General features: G+C 37.5%; 1 protein-coding gene across 2 annotated transcripts in view; it reads right to left on the bottom strand.

Moving 5' to 3' along the window:
* FIGN (fidgetin, microtubule severing factor) overlaps positions 1-17500 on the bottom strand; it is a 151725-nt gene that overhangs the window by 3096 nt on the left and 131129 nt on the right. Inside the window, exon 3 of one of the 2 annotated variants that reach the window (XM_014592321.1) lies at positions 2347-5149. In XM_014592321.1, coding sequence (XP_014447807.1) covers positions 2895-5149 — 2255 coding nt within the window. In that variant the 3' untranslated portion in view covers positions 2347-2894. Of the gene's footprint in view, positions 1-2346; positions 5150-17500 lie in introns of those variants that run through there. The other variant, XM_027776487.1, reaches the window with a different exon arrangement.

Here is a 17500-nt window from a genome sequence, read left to right as displayed (position 1 = left end):
AAGCTCCAGAACCGATGGTCAGAAAAGAGCTCATTATGAGGCTGGTCTATAGAAGGGCTCATAATGCTGCCATGCAGAATCAAAGAATCACAGAAGAGCACTATCTACTTAAAGGTCAGCCTTATCTCCTCCAACAGATCTTCATTTCTCCAACTTGCCCAATTTTCTGAAAAATCAAATCCTAGAATTTGTGATGCTAAGTGAAAAATCACACATGAATTTAGCTTCTGCCTAAATATGTGGATTTTTACAAATTATTCGTACCTCAAACTATTGATTTTTAAATCATTTAAAGGCAAAAGTCAATCTTTCTGACTTCTATTTATTTTGTTTCATAAATGAGTGTAAAACACAATAATGCAGTCATATATTTGGAATTAAGTCATACCAGCTACCAAAAAAAAAAAAATATGTGGGTCAATATTGGATTTTCAAAGTTGTCTAAATAAGTCTGGGTTTCTCAAAACTTGCCAGATGCTTTCAAGTGAACACAGCATGTTGGCGGAAATGAAATGTAATGTCTAAAAGACAGAAAATAGGTCAGCACTGTGCGAAAGTAAACTTGTCAGTGAGATCAATATGAACCTCCAAGTTAATGTGGATATTAGAATTTCCTTGCAACAAGGGATACACAGGATAGACTCAGAACATCATTATAGCTTTTATTCACTTGTTAAAAAGCAGAGGAAATAGTTAATTATTATTATTTATATCCTTCATGAAAGGCACTGCTTTTTAAAATTGAGAATATTTATATTTAAGTACAGCTTTAATTGATAGACTATCATAATAAGTTAAATTATGACTAATTTGCTCAGCTTTTAGCAATATGAAAAATAAAAAGGGGGAATTAGTGGTCAAACATCAAAAAAATTCAGAAATATGAAGTCCCTCATTAGCTTTCTCCATGATAAGTGTTTCAGAGAATTTGACATTGTTGATTAGAGCTGTAAAAGTTTTTTGAAGGAAAAAAAAATAACAGAAAGACCTTTCTTGGGGCTTCTCATTCCATTTATTTAAAATTTTAAAAAATGTACATCACTTTATTGAATACATAAAATGCCAGTGCTTTGCAACAGTTTTGTTACTGCATCTTTAAACTAGAAAAAAGAAGGGTGGGGACAGGAAAAATACATTCAAAAAGCCAGTCTGTCCTGCTTATGCATGAGTAGTAGCTTTGGAAAGCTACACCCTGCATGGTGACTGCTCAGAGGTACTGCCCTGAACATCAGCCAGCTATCAATGAAAAGTTGCACATAAAGCATTACAGGATACAAAGAACAACTTGTTGGGGAGCAGGAGAGGAAAGAGAAATGAAGAAAAATGCCACATATACTATGGTGGAAGGAGGGTGTTTGGTGGAGTGAAGTGGAAGTAAGCATAAAGACTGCTGTTTCTGGAAACTAGATTTTTAGAAAATAAAGTAACGTTTGGCAAGCTATATTGCAGTGTGTGTGTCCACTTCTAATTTTCCACTTTACTCTCCAAGAGAAATGTAACAAAACTGAGGTAGAAATGAACGCTGGAGTACTACGGCCCAGATTTCAAAATGAGAAGCAAAATTGCACTGACAGTGGAGTCAAAAAGAAGAGGGGACGTCGAGGTTCTTTGTGGATATATATCAGTTGGTTGGTTGTTTTTCGTTTTCATTTATTGGTGTGTTTGTTTTGGTTGCTATCCTCTGCATTCTATCAAACAGCACAGCAAGCCTATAAGCTAGATTAGTGAATAGAATGACACCATTCCCAGAAGTTTTAAGAGATAACTTGCAAACTACCACCACCACCACCACGGCTACCACCCATGCAGAAAAGGCAGTCAGTTTTTAGGTACTGTGACTTTCAGGGTCTTTAACAGTTCTTGTGGCTGACTGTTCTAGACACTAACACAAACGGAATAAGTAGCTTTCCATTAACCAGTGTACCTTTTAAGAACAGTTTCACTTAATTATCAAGGAGCAATGTACTAAGAACTCTTGCAGTTATTGACATAAAGAATTATTCTGCTCTGGTAATTTCCCCATAATTAGTAAAAGAACTCTTTTTTTTAATCCTTCCATTTCTACTTTAAATTGTAAATATTCAGTTGTATCACACTTCGGTATTTTTCTGGATACATTCAAAGTAATTTTCCTTGCTATTTTCCAATTGTTGAGGTAAACATACATTTTAATATAAAGTAACATTGAAGCCTATCCTATTACTCTCAGCAGTACATAGTGCTTTCAACACATTCCTTTGAGGTACTGTACAAATCACAATCGCTTTCCTGAGTTTTTGCAGACAAGAACATTAAAAGAAATGAACTGCAGAAATTAAGGTCCAGATTACCGTTACCCTGTTTTACCTGTTCTTAGCTTAATACTGCAGAACAGACAGGATTGAGGAATACTGTTGCTCTTAAAATGGCAAAAATCTGGTTTTCTGTCGTAACACAACCGTTCATCTCTTTAGTCCGATAATGTTTGAAGTTAAAGCTCTTTATATTAGCACATGCCACCAATGTAATTGTGAGGCAAACAAAAATAAAGCACCACTCCAGGCACTTGACAGCAACTAAATCTCGAGAACAGCAGAATGGAATCAACACACGAGGTTCATGTCCTTCTGAAGTCAACACACTTGCACCTTGCTCCGTGGTGAGTGTTGTCTAGCTTGAACCGAACTGAGCATTCACATATGCTTTCTGTCATCTGGGGCTTTCAAATCAGAAGCTCTCATCTGATGCACTTTTCCTCCAAAGCTACCCTGACTCTAAGGATGCAACTTATTCGTTGTCTTCCCCAGTACCCTTTGCAATTTAAACACTACTGGAAAGGGGCTCTATTCCCTATGTAGCAGGTTTTATGTGTGTGTGTGCCAACATTCATTACATTTTTTTTTAAAAAGAAGTTATCACTGACTGCAACCAAACATTTTGTTCCACTCAACATACATATCAAGCTCTTTTTGAGATATGCTAGGCTGAATCTTGCAGAAAGCATTTTCAAAGTCTTGATATGTTACGGGCCTCAACTGGCTGGGCATAATGGCTGAAAGGTCTGTGGCTGGCATGGCATGGAGGGGGCCCACTGCTGCTTCCTGACACAAATGAGCCACGTCTAGTCCAGAAAAGCCTTCTGTGCGCTGGACGAGCAGTGCAAACTCCTTGTCATTGAGACAGTAATTGTGCTGTGAGAGCAGTTGTACTATTATCTGGTGCCTCGCTGTGCTGTCAGGAAGTGGGATTAAAAGTCGTTTCATGAAGTACCTTCGAAGAGATTCATCTATTTCTTCTGGTTTACTGGTGGCACAAATTACTACGATTTGGTCCTCAGCCGAAGTTAGTACAGTGTCCAGCTGCATCAGAAATTCGGTTCTCATCCGACTGACTGGACTGTGTTCCTCACTCACTTGCGAGGAAAGAAGCATGTCAATGTCACTAACGAAAATTACTGAAGGCTGGCGACACCTGGCCACAAGAAAAGAGGCATGGATAATTTTCTCTGCTTCTCCTAACCACTTGGCAACTAGTCCAGAACCAGCAATTTTGAAAAAGGTGGCCCCCAGCTGAGTAGCTATGCACCTGCCCAATAATGTTTTGCCTGTTCCCCGAGGTCCAAATAAAAGGATGCTCCGAGGTAAGGCCGTCAGCCCACTGAATGCATCTGACCTCAACACTGGCCATAAAACCTCCTCTTTAATGACAGCCTTCACCAGGTCGAGCCCAGCAATGTCACTCCAGTCCACTGGAGGTCCTTGGGTGATAATCTCATTGGTTACCAGGTCAATGAGGTGCGTGTCAGTATTCTTCAGTTGCTCGTCCACAGAGTGGTTGGATGAGGTAGCTGCACGGAGTCCAGGGCCTTGCATTGGGTGAGAGAGGAGCTGCCTGTGCTCATCCCCATGCTCACTCATTACGGGCGACGTGTACTTCCCAAAGGATTCACTGGATCTTGATCCCAATGAATTTTTAGCAGTACTGTAAGAAGGAGGGGTCAGAGCCCTACTGGACTGGCTGCTGAATTTCCTTTGCTGTTCAGAGGACATTAGCTGCTTCGTTGGCTTAAATGCTAAGGATGATGTTTCAGCACTTCTGTCAAAGCCATTCCCCCGATTTGTGTTTGAAATGCTGTTGTCGGGCATTCTGTACATAGGACTCTGTGTAGATCTCTGTTGGCCATAGCTGTAATTTCCATAACTGGAGTCCATATCTCCTTGCCCTGCCATATAGAAAGCTTTCCTTTTGAGGGAACTTGCCGAACTGTTTGTCAGAGCTGAGGGTGCAATGGGTGTCAAACCATGACCCTGGTAGGTGTAGCCAGGAACAGTGGTGGGCGGCAGGGGAGTGGGAGCAGGAATTCCTGAAGGAAGGTAGGCTGAAGGAGGAGGGGGTGCACCCCCAGGACTGTACCCAGACCCCACAGCAGTCTGAGGAGGATAGCTAGCAGAGGGATAGCTGTAACTGGAGAGGTTAGAAGTCCCATTGTAACCTGGGACCAGGGCTGGTGGCGGAGGAGGTGGGGGCGGCGGCTGTAGGAGCCCAGAGCTGTGTAAAGGAGATGGATGAGGTGAAGGAAGTGCAGGTGCTGGCTGGCTACTATACGTAGAATGCAAATATGATCCGTTGTATCCTGGGGCATATTCCTGAGATGGGAGCCCTGCATGAAGACTAGGTACAGTGTGGCTTCCACAGGTACTACTTGAATAACTAGGTTCTGTCAGGTTGCTGGCCACCCCAGGAGAGCTCCCTATACTTGCAGAGACATCTGCTGGAGGGAGGGCTGAACTGACTCCAGCTTTGCTGGCTGTGATAACATCTGGGACACAGTTCATGGGATAAACAGCTTCTGAATTCAAGGAAGGCTGCCAGGGTTCACTTTCATTTTTCCGACCGTTCACTAGTCCTGATGGAGCATCTGAGTAGTTGCTGAGTACAGGTCGGTCTACGGGACCTTCCAAAATGCCAGAATACTTCTCTGCATATTTTTTAAGTAAGTTGGATGCAGTCAGAGCAGATATGTCATCATTTGCCCAGGCATACTGATAGGTGCGCTGCAAATGACCTCTATAGGCTTCAACTTTGTGGGCAGGAGACCTGGTGGTCGAGGTGATGTCAAAGTGCTGTTCTGGCCACTGGGCATGCTCCGGCGTCCACTGCATCTTCAAGCCTACGGAATTGGGGAAAACAAGTTCATTTACCTATTAGATATTCATTAGAATGCTTAGCGCTTCCCTCCCCACACAACTTCTTTTGTTCCTTTTATTTCTCATCAATGATATGCATATTAAAAAGGATCTCTACCATTTATAATACCTGTTATAAACTCTATAATATATACTCCTTAAAATAGGCTAAAGCTCAGCCCTGTATAAAAAGTAAACTAAATAAAAAAAAACTATAGATTTAGATTTTTTTTTCATTTTTAAGTAATAAGCAAATCTACTTCTACCAAGCCATTCAGATTCCTTTTTATACACAAAATACACACACACACATATATGTATATGTACACACACATTCTGGTCAAATTTAGATTTAAATAACAGGTTCTTACAATAACATATGCATACACTTTAAGCAGCTAGAGTGTGATGGTATTAACATGTACAATATCTAGCTCTTCTGTCTCTTCACATCACAGTTTCTGTTTTATATTTTAACCAATATAAAAATGAGACACAGCTGACAGATCACATCTAGGATCCCTCTCTTATTTGGTACTGAACACCTAGTTAGCACAGTATAATGCTCCCTGCGCAGAACAATATGACACAGACATAGCAGGTCATTCCATAATCCAACTCTCATCTAAAGTGGCCCACGACAGTTTCAAATCTGCTTCGTGGAGTGCAGCAAAGCAATCTCCCAGGCAGCGCTCCATCGCGTTCATCGCACAAAGCCTACAACCCGGTATGAATTACAACTGGCTCCTTTCTGCCTCTCAGTTCTGTTGTTGAGTCTGGAAAAAAAAAACAAGCATCACTTGTCTGTTGGTCTTCTACTGTTCTCCCACCTTCTCTTATAAGCGGCCCCATAGAGTCTCTAAGGTACTAAGAATATGTGCATGTGTGTGTGTGTGTGTGTGTGTGTGCATGTGTGCGTGTGTGTGTGTGTGTGAGGGAGAGAGAGAGAGTGTCTGTGTCTGAGAGGGAGAGAGAAACTGACAGAGAGAAAGAAAACAAGGGTGAAAGGAAAGATAAGAACAGAGAGAGAATCTAGATTATGACTTTACATTTGCACAGAAAGCTGTGTGTGGCACATGTTCAAAGAGCACAACTAGATAATGAGACGGATGGGTATTTCTATCATTTGTAAGAGTAGTAATTGAAGCAAGGTGATTATGTACTGAACTATAAATGAGTACTTTCTCATTTAAGAGAAAATACTAAACAGAATCAAAGAATCATTTGAATTTTAAATTTTGAAGGGGACTTAGAAATTATCTTATTTCACAGATGAGGAAACCAGGGCCTGAACAGATTTATAATGTACCCTCAGGGTCTCACATATAGTTAGTTAAAGGAGAGGATTAGAACACTGTTCTATTTCCCGGTGCTGGCATATCCCATTCTAATCTCTGCCTGGTGCAAACACCTCCTATTCTGGTACAGCTATTTTAAGCAGAACTTCTTAATCTCTTTTGTATTACCCAAAGTGAATTTTGCAAACTGCCTTGTGCCCTCTGGCAGAGATTCCTCGATAAGGAGGAGGCCTGGTCTAAATGAAGCATCTGTGGCACCAGCTCCCTTCTGAATTACCAGTCTATTTTGACAGCTTCTATCCCCTTCTGTCCACCTCCCCCAACCCCTTTAGCCCTTCATTGCCTGACTCTGGCTTCTGACATGGCCAGCTTTGACTTACTGAGCTAAACTGAACATAGCACACAGTTTGGTAACAGAATGGCATGTTGATTCCCTTCTGACTCCCTCTTTCTTGTTTGCAAAACCACTGCACCAGACACTGGAAGTTAATTAGCAGGATGATGCTGTGCTAATTGTGTTAATTTACAAGGTTTTAGTCAAAGAGAATCATGCCAGGGCTGGCACTGCTGTCATGCTTCCGACTTAATGATTAAGAAATACTGAAAACAAGGTGGGAAGGATTGCAGTAATTACACAATAAATGAATAAAGCAACAGGATTCATTTGCAAATATACTTTACTCATTTGCATTTGGATTTAAAAAAATGATCCATGTAGATATTCAGTTGCAAATCACCAACTCAGTTAAATTAAGTCTGAATGTGGCACAGTATAACTTAATCAACCTTTACATATACGTGTGTGTGTGTGTGTGTGTGTGTAGAGATTTTCGGTAGAGGTACTAAAGACCTTACTTTTCTTGTATATGCAAGATTCTCTCTTCACTTTCCTTTGATTACCGTAAATCTCCATGTGTTTCCTTTTTAAACTGTATATCTTGAAATAATCTCATTACATTGGACACATAATAAAATTCTGATGAAATGTAACTTGCATCATTTCACTCAGTGAAACTCTGGGGTGAGTTCTTAGAAAAATTAAAGTGATATTCTTAATTGTTTCTGCTTTCTCAATCATTACTTTTTAAGGGGGAGGAAAGCACATCACAAAATGGGTGAAATGACCAAAACCACACATAAAGGAGAAAACATGCAATTTTAATAAAGAAGCATTTCAGGAATCATATTTTCATTAAATTCAATTGGAAATTATTAAGAGCAAATCACCAGGAACCAATCATAAGTAATCAGTATCTAAATTCTTCTAGTATCATGGGATTTACTTCAAGCCTTATAAAAAGGAGAGAAAATATTAATGTGACTATAAAGTAGAACTGTCTAAAAGACTTACAACGTCATTAGTCCTATACATTGTTTCTAGAAAACACCTATCAGGATTTTTTCTTTAAAAAATTACCACAATAGAGTAAACATGAAATAATACAGTAGAAATTCTATTAGATTAACATAGAGGAAGAATATAGAAGAAACATGTGAATAAATATCTTGAAGCAAGGACTCACAAAATAATCGAGAAGTCACAGGAAATGGAATTATAACTCACACAACACACATACAACATGTGTTAAAGGACAGGACTCCTTTTTTAGTTAGTTGATCTAAGTCATTTATTGGCATTAGTTAACAAGCATAAGCAACATAACAAAAATGAAATTGCTTTATATTTACAATAATTATTTAAAAAATACTCTTAGTCTATATTGACTTAAATGATGGATTCTGTTAAATTAATGATTGATAAGAAGCATGCAAAATGATTTTAATAAATTACAATCACTAAAAATGACAGGAATATACAGCTTAAATAAAAAAGACTGCCATTTCCACTGGATATTTCTGCATAGTTTAACTCTGGCAAAACTAATTAAATTTCATAAGATTTCTATTTCATCTGAAATTAAGCAAAGATCCTATCTATCAAAATTATTTATTTGGAACAATTACTGGATACACCATTGCCTTTTCATTCTCTTGCTATTTTAGATATGCTTACCAAGATAATTGAAACTTTATTTATTGATGCATACTAAATAACAATAACCTTAGGAGGGCTGCAAAAGGCAAGATTGAGTTTTGATTAACCTTAAGGGAACAGAATTGTCCACATCCCCTGAAACATGAGAATATATCCAGTCCTTTGAAAGCATTAAAGTTATTCAAAAGCATAAGTTAATAGTTAACCATAAACTCACTCTTAATGTAGTAGAGATGAAAAAGCCAGTGTTCAGGAGATGGTCCTTGCATTGCAAGTACAACATTTTTCATCAGTTTCTTGGATTTTAAAACTAACTGGAAGCAAACCAAACTTATTCTTTTGTTTATTGGTGGTGATATTTCTGACATAAAGTGGAAGAAAAGCTCCAACCTAAATATTGTTCCAACAACAACAAAAAATGACCATTTGCTTGCATTACTGTTGTGTGAGTGAGAAATAACATAATTTGTGTCACTTAACTTGGCAACCCAAAAAATGAGACTTTGTTTTTAGGTTTTTGACATAGGGCATGTGCGCTGGCAGGAGAGAGACTGTGAGAGGGAAAGTGAGAAATCACCCCTGGGAGGATGGCCATGCTGCAATCCCTTCTCTTCCATTCTCCTCTTAAGATTTTGGGTACACAGGCACAATCACTCAGAATAATTTTTAAATCATCAGGTCTGGGACTCAAACCATGGTTGAACATGTACCTTAACCACCACACCACCTACTGGTCCTGAGACTTTTTGTTAAAATGATAGATAGCACATGAACACAAATGAGATAGAAAGACCGAGTGGTAGGAAAAAAGTATCCTTAGCAAGGTCTTGGATAATTGCCATTCTCATCAGTATGGCCTATTTCATAACTTATGTTTAATTACTAAATAGTTCCTGCCTTGTTGCCTGCCTTCTTCTATTTTCCTTTTCAACAAGTTATGAAATAAAATAACTGCAGCATTTTCTACATTTCTGCCACAGCTTCAAAACGATAAGAAGCAGTTGTATAGTAAATGAAGGGTACAGAGCCAGTCTATGGCTTGGTGGTTAAGGGAGCTGGATACCTCTTGATCAACTGCGCATTTTGAGTCCTGGACCTGGTGACTTGAAAAATGTGCTGGGCACGTGTGCATGTATGCTTAAATTCCCAGAAAAAGGAAGTGGAAAAAAAGGAATTGCTGTGTGACCACGCCCTGTGAGGGGTGCTTTCTCCCACTCGCTCTCTCTGTTTCTCTCTGGCAAGTTCAAGCAGACTGGCAAATTTTCAAAAAAGAAAATGGATAAAAAAAGAAAGTGAAGTGTATTAAAACAACTTTCATAAAGGGAGTAAACTGGAACTAGAAGGCTAGGTCTTCTAGACTGTATTTTTAGCACATAACCCTGGAAATACTAACTTGAAATGTTCATTACCCTACTCCCACTCCTAATATATGTATACAATTCAGTAGCTCATCAGACCTGAAAAGATGTTCCCTTCTTCAATGTTTCCATAGAGTAATTCTGGCTGGTCAGGACTCTGCTTCTTTTGTAGGTTTTCTCAAGACGTCCTAAGATTGGGGATCTGAGGCAAACACCTGCAGGCTAGGTGGACCTGTTTGCTCTAAGGTAGCTACACAACACTCACGTGGCCTGTATGATATTACTACTCTTACATTTCTTAGGCCTATTGTACATTTTATGATTATTGTATTTTTACTATTTAAAAACATTTTTAAAATAATTATTTTATTAATTAGTATTATTAGTTTAATTTGACCAGAGAGACAGAAAGAGAAAGTGAGAAAGCAAGCGGCCATGTCTGGACCTCAAACTACAGTAGGCCACGAAGGATTCCAGTGCCTTAACCACCACGCCACCTGCCAACCCCTAAAAACATTTAAATATAATATTTAGCAAGGTTCTCTCTACAAAGGAGTCATGACTGGGATAAACACAGCAAGGTAATTATAATGTTTATAGCCTCTTCAGTTGAATGATGAAACAAAGTGAACATCTCCTAGGTCAGAAATGGCAGAACTAACTCACAAGGTGTTCAAAATTTCAAGTAGAGAGTAAAAAATTCATTGGCTAAAAATATAGGTTTATGCAGTGAAGAGCCTTCTCTGAAAGAGGAACTATAAACCTCTCAGTACTGAAAACTGAACTTACGAAGTATCTACTTATTATTTTTCAAGGGGAGTGAGGACCATGTAACAGCTGAATGCACCAAGCAGCATTCTCCTTTGTCTACTTCTCTTCACAAGCCAAGAGGCAACAAAGCATTATTCAGTATTATTTGTACAAATCCAATTGATCTAGAAACTTCTTCAGTCCATTTCCTGATTAGTTTTAGCCCTAAAATATGACTTTTGATCTAAAAGTAATAGTAAGGGAAAAAGTGAGGGGAAGAAGCACAGACATTACGTAATCTCTTTAATATCTAATTTAATATCTAATTTGGTCCAATTTTTAGAGCACCAACTGTAAAAGTCCTTTATAAGATACACGTGATAATGACACTCACAAATACATTTGAGAGTCAACATACTGAAGTCTTACTATGTGCAAAGCTTTGTTGTTCAATGTCAAGGACTTAGATCACGGGAATATGCTTACGAGGTGATGAAATCTTTTCAACTTTCTGTCTTCTTAATAATGTCACATTCTCAATGTTATAAAATTAGATACTTTGATTTTTAGAGATGAGTGGAACCTTAAAAGGACCTTGTCTAACCCAGAGAGCTTCACTTTCAGTTTGGTATTTTACTTACTATAGTGGTCCCATAGGGTTAGGTAATATTTTATGTGAAAGCACTGTTTTATTTGGAGCTATTACTGGATTGCTGTGATAGAAAGGAAATGCAGAAACAGAAAGAAGGCTTTGGAATTCTGTTTGAAGAATGAAAAGTTCAAGTTTGAGAACCAGACCACTGCAATGTTCACATTTCCCTTATTTTTTTCTAACCTTGTTTATGTCACTTAAGCAAATAATACACACTTTCTCAGCTATGAAATGAGGAAATAATGATGTTATCTGAGTCAATGGGTTTCTATTAAGATTATCTAAAGTAATAATATATTTTGTGGAAATATTTTCCAACCGTGAAGTGCTATACAAATACTTCTTTTTATTCTTTAATTCTGAAAATGCCAGAAGTACATTAAACATGAAACAAAACAACACTGTCTAGACAGAACAAAGTAAAATCACTTCTAGAGTTTATAAATTTTTTTTCATCCTCAAGACAGTAACTGAAAAGAAATTTTTAGTAGAAAAGTTGGTTACAAGAAAAAGAATTTCTTTCATACTCAGCCAAAGACAGAGCATGATCTCCTTAATCAAAAAGATGTCAAACATTTAAAATGTTTTCATAGTATTTTATTTATTTTTAATGCTACTTGTGACTCAACATTCCAGGGACCCAAACTAAGAAACAAAATGTTTAAGATCAGTTAAGAATAATGTCCAAATTTGTGGTCTTAAGATATTCTATTTATATAATTCAATATTATCAAGTACTTTCCTCTTTATATCACATTTTTGTCTGTCAAGACTCCAAGTTATAATACATTTTACATTCACCACTGCCACCCTACCTTGTCCATTCTATCATATTTGCACAAAGTGATCCTTCTAAACAATTATAAAGGCATGTCTGACTAAATGATCCTTAGTAAATATGGTTCAGATACTCCACACTCTTACAGAGAAACTGCAACCTGACAGCCTGAGGGCAGCATGCAACCTGCAAGTGTATTAGGCTAGCACCAAGATTTAAAAAGCAGGCAATTTGATACAGAAATATCTACATTTCCTATTTTCAAGTCAAACTAAAAACTCTTACAACATCTCATTCTTACCTAGAAACAGTCAGCTGAATCTGAGGACAAGCTCCTTGTTTGGGGAGTAGTGTACATGCCTTTTCCACTTTGTCACAGCGCACTCCCCCACTCCCTATTACAGCCTCAATTATTTTCCCAGTATTTGGTCACAGAGATATGTAAGTGTGTGATTTCACTCTGAAGTGAAACTTCAAACTCCAGGTTCTTTTTATATAAGTATTCTTTTCTAGTGCAAATATACTGCTCTGAAAAAAAGTCATTAGAAGACAACTTTTCCAAGTATTTTAATTTATAGTAAGAGTGCACCCGGGCCCTCTTAACCAGAGTGCAGGGGAAATAGCTGATGATCTTCTTTGTGATTCAGTGTTACTAGAACTAACAGTATAGAATGATGGATACTGGTATCTTAAAAGACAAAAACAAAAACAAAAACTGATCCCAGTTCAGTTTTAGTGTTTCCTCCTTTGCTCTGATTTGTCAGATACTATTTCTTGCTATGTTTTTATGCGTCCAACTCATCGCTTCTAATATAGTTCTTTGAACACGCTATAGACTCTGATATCACAAACCAAAGCTTAAACGAAAGCATCTCCTTTTAGTTAAGTGCATAAGTGTTAGTATAACTTTTGAGAGATTCTTTAAGCTGTTCCTAAGTTATGCTCTAATTTTTACAGAACATTGTGGGATGAATGGTATCTAGGTAAACAGTAAAAGTTGTTCTATATGCCATCACTTTGGGCTTAAGAGCCTGCATTCATTGCTACGGGCACCATGATGTGAACTCACATGGCATAAATCATGTCCTTAAATTAAATCTGTGGGTAGCTTATCATCTATATTGTTGTTCGAAAAGTCATGACATATTTTTCTATGCTTTCTATGCAAAAAATGCATCGTGACTTTTCTGATGACCCAATAGATTGGTTTTCCTAAAGTCATTAAATTATATTAATAGCAACAAAACTTTCACTTATCAAAACCTGACCAAATGCAAAGATGTCTATTTTGCCGATATTTCATATCAAGGATGAAATTTGGTATGCATAGGTCTGGTTGGTCATCATTTTAATATACAAGGCATATCTAAAAAGATAGTTTGCATTTATGAGAATGAATGAATAAGCACTATGCAAAGCAAATAATACTTTGTAATTAACCTTTAAGGTTGTTATTTTATAATCTTTCATTTTACTGGTGAAAGAACCCATGTTTAGACCACTGAGCTTATGTTCAATATATGATCATGATAGATCCCATATCAATGAAAGCATCCTGGGAAATCAATAATCAATGTCATAATTCAAATTAGTACCTTTTCACCCCCCCCCCATTGGGAGTCCTAGAATTTCCAATTCTTAAAGTACATAAATGAATATAATCATGTCCACATGCAAAATCCATACATTTTAAATTTCTAATTTTAATTTTGGTGTGTGGGGAGCAGGTTTTAAACTAAGTAAAAAAAAACACTGTCCAAAACAGTATACAAATGATTCACACTCTGAATTTTAGTATTTAGTGTCAGGTGTCATCGACTATTGAAAAAGAATCAGAGACAAGAGGACTGATTTTCCCATATAAAGACAAATGCTATTATTTTTAATGCTCTCTCTGTGGATATTAAACAGTTTATAATCTATTTAAATAGTGTTTCGTAGTTAACCTTTAAAGTTGTTATTTTATGGTCTTTCATTTCTCTTGTATCTCTTCCCTTTTTCTACATACATTCTTTAGTCCATTAAGGCCATCTACTTCCTCCGCCCCAGTTCTTTTTGTCATATGAAGATCATCAGGACATACCACATAGTCCACAGGGACTGGCAGGGCTAATGAATATGTATGTTCTGTGTCTCAACAGAGCACTCCCCTTGTTCTGCAGCATCAACCCTCTTATGTGTGTAAATAACAGGTGAGCTGTAGCATGCAGGGATAAATGGGGTTAACACAATCTGAGAGCCCCATGCCAGATTCATAGTATCCAGCCTGTATGATTGATCTAGAAGAAATCCAAACGCCAAAGTGCTATGCATTTTTAAGAGTTTTGAATCTTTATTTTTTAAAAGGACTCTGATAAAGCAATAATTACCATCATTCTAAAAATCTGAGGATATACTAGTTTATTCTCAAGATATGGCTTTGCAATGTAAAAATAGATTTGCACTTTTACTTAACACGATCAGATACGGCACTAACTTTGAATTGTGACATGGATGGTTTATTTCCTAAGTACTGTCCTAAAGTGTTAGATTAACCATTCTATGTACATAGAGTTATTTGTAAATAGTTATTTTTTATGTGTATTCTATTTCAAGTATCTAGAAGCAAAGCTCAAATTGGTTATATTTAAACTGAATTCTATTCATTTTTCCCAACACGCCAAGTTGACAAGGGTCAATAAACAAATTTAGAATCTCCCAAACCCCACGACCTAGCATAAAATGGAATTTGCATTCATCCTCTTTTCCGTGTTCCTCTGAACCTTACTCTAAAAAGACAGTTTATGTAAAACAAAATAGATAAATAAGGCTGCTTATTCAAAACTGAGGACTCTCTCATAAAATTAGATAAAGGACAACAGTATATTTACATATTAAGTATACAACTCTTCAACTATTCTTTAAGACACTTTGATTTAGGAGACTCAAAGTGTGCAAAACCCAGACAAAATTTGTTTAGATTATCTATGTGTTCTCTCTTTTTGGCAATTCATGCATTAATTTTTAATGCAATAGCAAAATAGTGTCTTGGACTTTGGAAAAAAAATCTATAGTCAGGGCTGGGTGACATAGTGCATTAATTCAGTGTCCTTCACTCCCGAGACCTGTATATAATTTAGTCCAGCCTGAAGAAAATAACTTTGATCTGAAGGCAGTGGGAAAAGCTACATTATGAAATGAGTCTTGGTAGGTATAGTATTGTTTCTTCCATATAAGATGATATATGAAGATAAACTGCTTTAGAAGACAACCAACATGGTCCAGGAGTAAGAGGGAAGTGCTTCTAGCATCAATAGTAGTTCTCTTACCTCTACATTCTTCCCACTCTGCCCCATTGTATAGCCTGGTGAAATAAACCCAAGCAGCACCTATACCTGGGATGCTCGGATTTCCAGATACACAGAACGCTGTTACGATGCAGTGTGAATGACAGGCCAGTCATTAGCACTGTTGGCTCTTCTATTTATAAAAACAAAGAAAGCTGCATGATGAGAAAAAAGCAGAAGACAGTATCGGCATCTTCAAAAGAAGTGGCATCATACTAGAAGGGATACACAATAACATAATCCATGGAGAAATGCTAACAGGAGCAACAGAAGTAATTGTTTTTTCAGACTCAGTCATTATTATGTCCTCTTTAAGAACCCTAGATTGCATTTTTTTTTTTCCTACTGTTATGATGAACATTAAGTTAAAAGACAGAAAAGTTTAGACTCTGGCTGAAATGAATAAAATGGCTGATCCGGTTCTATGTGTACTGATCTCATAAAATTCATATTTTCTCTCTTATTTTTTGTTCTTTTTACTGTGGGCATGTACACTAGACAGAGACAGAGGCACAAAAAGTGATTAAGTCCCCCTTCCCCTTGGAGGATGGTCATGCCACAATCCCTTCTGCTCGATTTTCCTCTTGAGATTTTGGGTGGGCATACACACACACACATCTAGTGTGATTTTCAAGCTGCTGGGTCCAGGACTTGAACTATTCCATTGGCCTTGTGGGATTCAGCAACTTAATCTCTAAAAAGACAGTTAACATAAAACATCTATGCCACCTGCTGACCTCCAGACCCCCTTTCATTTGCTTATGATATTCCAATTAATTCTAATCCAATTTTCTTCTGTAGTATATAAACATGACTTGTTTTGTCTCTATATAGCAGTTAAAAATAAACAACGTTCTCACTGTTCTCAGTAGAGTTATACATTTATAAGAATGTTACTTCTAGATGGTCTAAACTATACTACAATTTTTTATTTCTTATTGATGATTATGAACTTTTGGGTTGTCAGGAAAGTCACGATGCATCTTTGCAGAGAATAACAGAAAAATACATAATGACTTTCCTGATAACCTAATATTTTACTGGCCTCTTTAGTTTTGGATAAGACCCAGTGATTGCTAATAGTTTTACAAAAAGGGGATATTTTTTCCAATTATATTTGTAAATTAACAGAGCATTGAAAGAACTTGAAATCACTCCTCAGAGGGATGGCCACACCACAATCCCTTCTCCTCCATTCACCTCTTGGGATCTTGGACATGCACACACACACGCCTGGCGTGAGTTTAAGCCACCGGGTCCAGGATTTGAACTGTGATCAACTACATGACAGTCCAGCGACATAGCCATTACACTAACTGTTGGTACCGGTTTCAGTTGCTTTTGATAACTATGTAAGTCAAATCTTTCCTTTTCCTCTCCCCATTGTGTATTATCTTTTCAGAGCATATGAATTCCTTAAGCAACAAGTAAACAAAAATATATCCTGGAGCCATACAGGTAATACAAGCAGGCTGGACAAGAAATCAGATGTAGGTATCTATGTGTGTGTATATAAGTCTGTAGTTGTGGAAAACATAAAGAGGGAAAAGAACAACAAAGTAGAGTTTTTGAGAGGTTTTTTTTTTTTTTTTTTTTTCACTATAGGGCATGTGCGCTCGCCAGATAGACAGAGAGAGACATAGAGACAGAAAGTGAGAAATCACCCCCCGGGGGGATGGTCACGCCGCAATCCCTTCTCCTCCATTCTCCTCCTGGGATCTTGGGCATGCACGCACACGCGCCCGGCGTGAGTTTTAAGCCACCGGGTCTGGGACACGAACCGCGGTCGACTACGTGGGAGTCCAGCGACATAGCCATTACACTAACTGCTGATTCCCAACAAAGTAGAGTTTTAAAAACTGCTTTTATCCTAAAAATGATCTTTGCCTTACTAGTTTTATTATTAATATATTTCAGAATCTAAAGCACATTCTAAATTAACTAACATGCATACATTATATTTTTATCCAAAGTAAGAATTACATAAGGGTTTCTTTTGCTGTGTATTTGTTTGTGACTTAAACCAAGTCAAACGCCCAAAAATATAGCACACTTAACACAAAGTCTTAAGTATGATCTCAAAATATACTCATTTCCTTAACTGAGTGTTCCTTTGGGGGAAGGTCTAGATTTATATAAAGCACATAGTTACTGTAACATACATATTTTACAGCGGT

The sequence above is a fragment of the Tupaia chinensis genome, unplaced genomic scaffold (genome assembly GCF_000334495.1).
Source record: "Tupaia chinensis unplaced genomic scaffold, TupChi_1.0 Scaffold000674_1, whole genome shotgun sequence".
NCBI lineage: Eukaryota > Metazoa > Chordata > Mammalia > Scandentia > Tupaiidae > Tupaia > Tupaia belangeri.
Note: the sequence above shows the minus strand (reverse complement) of the source record. Positions and strands in the feature narration are given on the sequence as shown.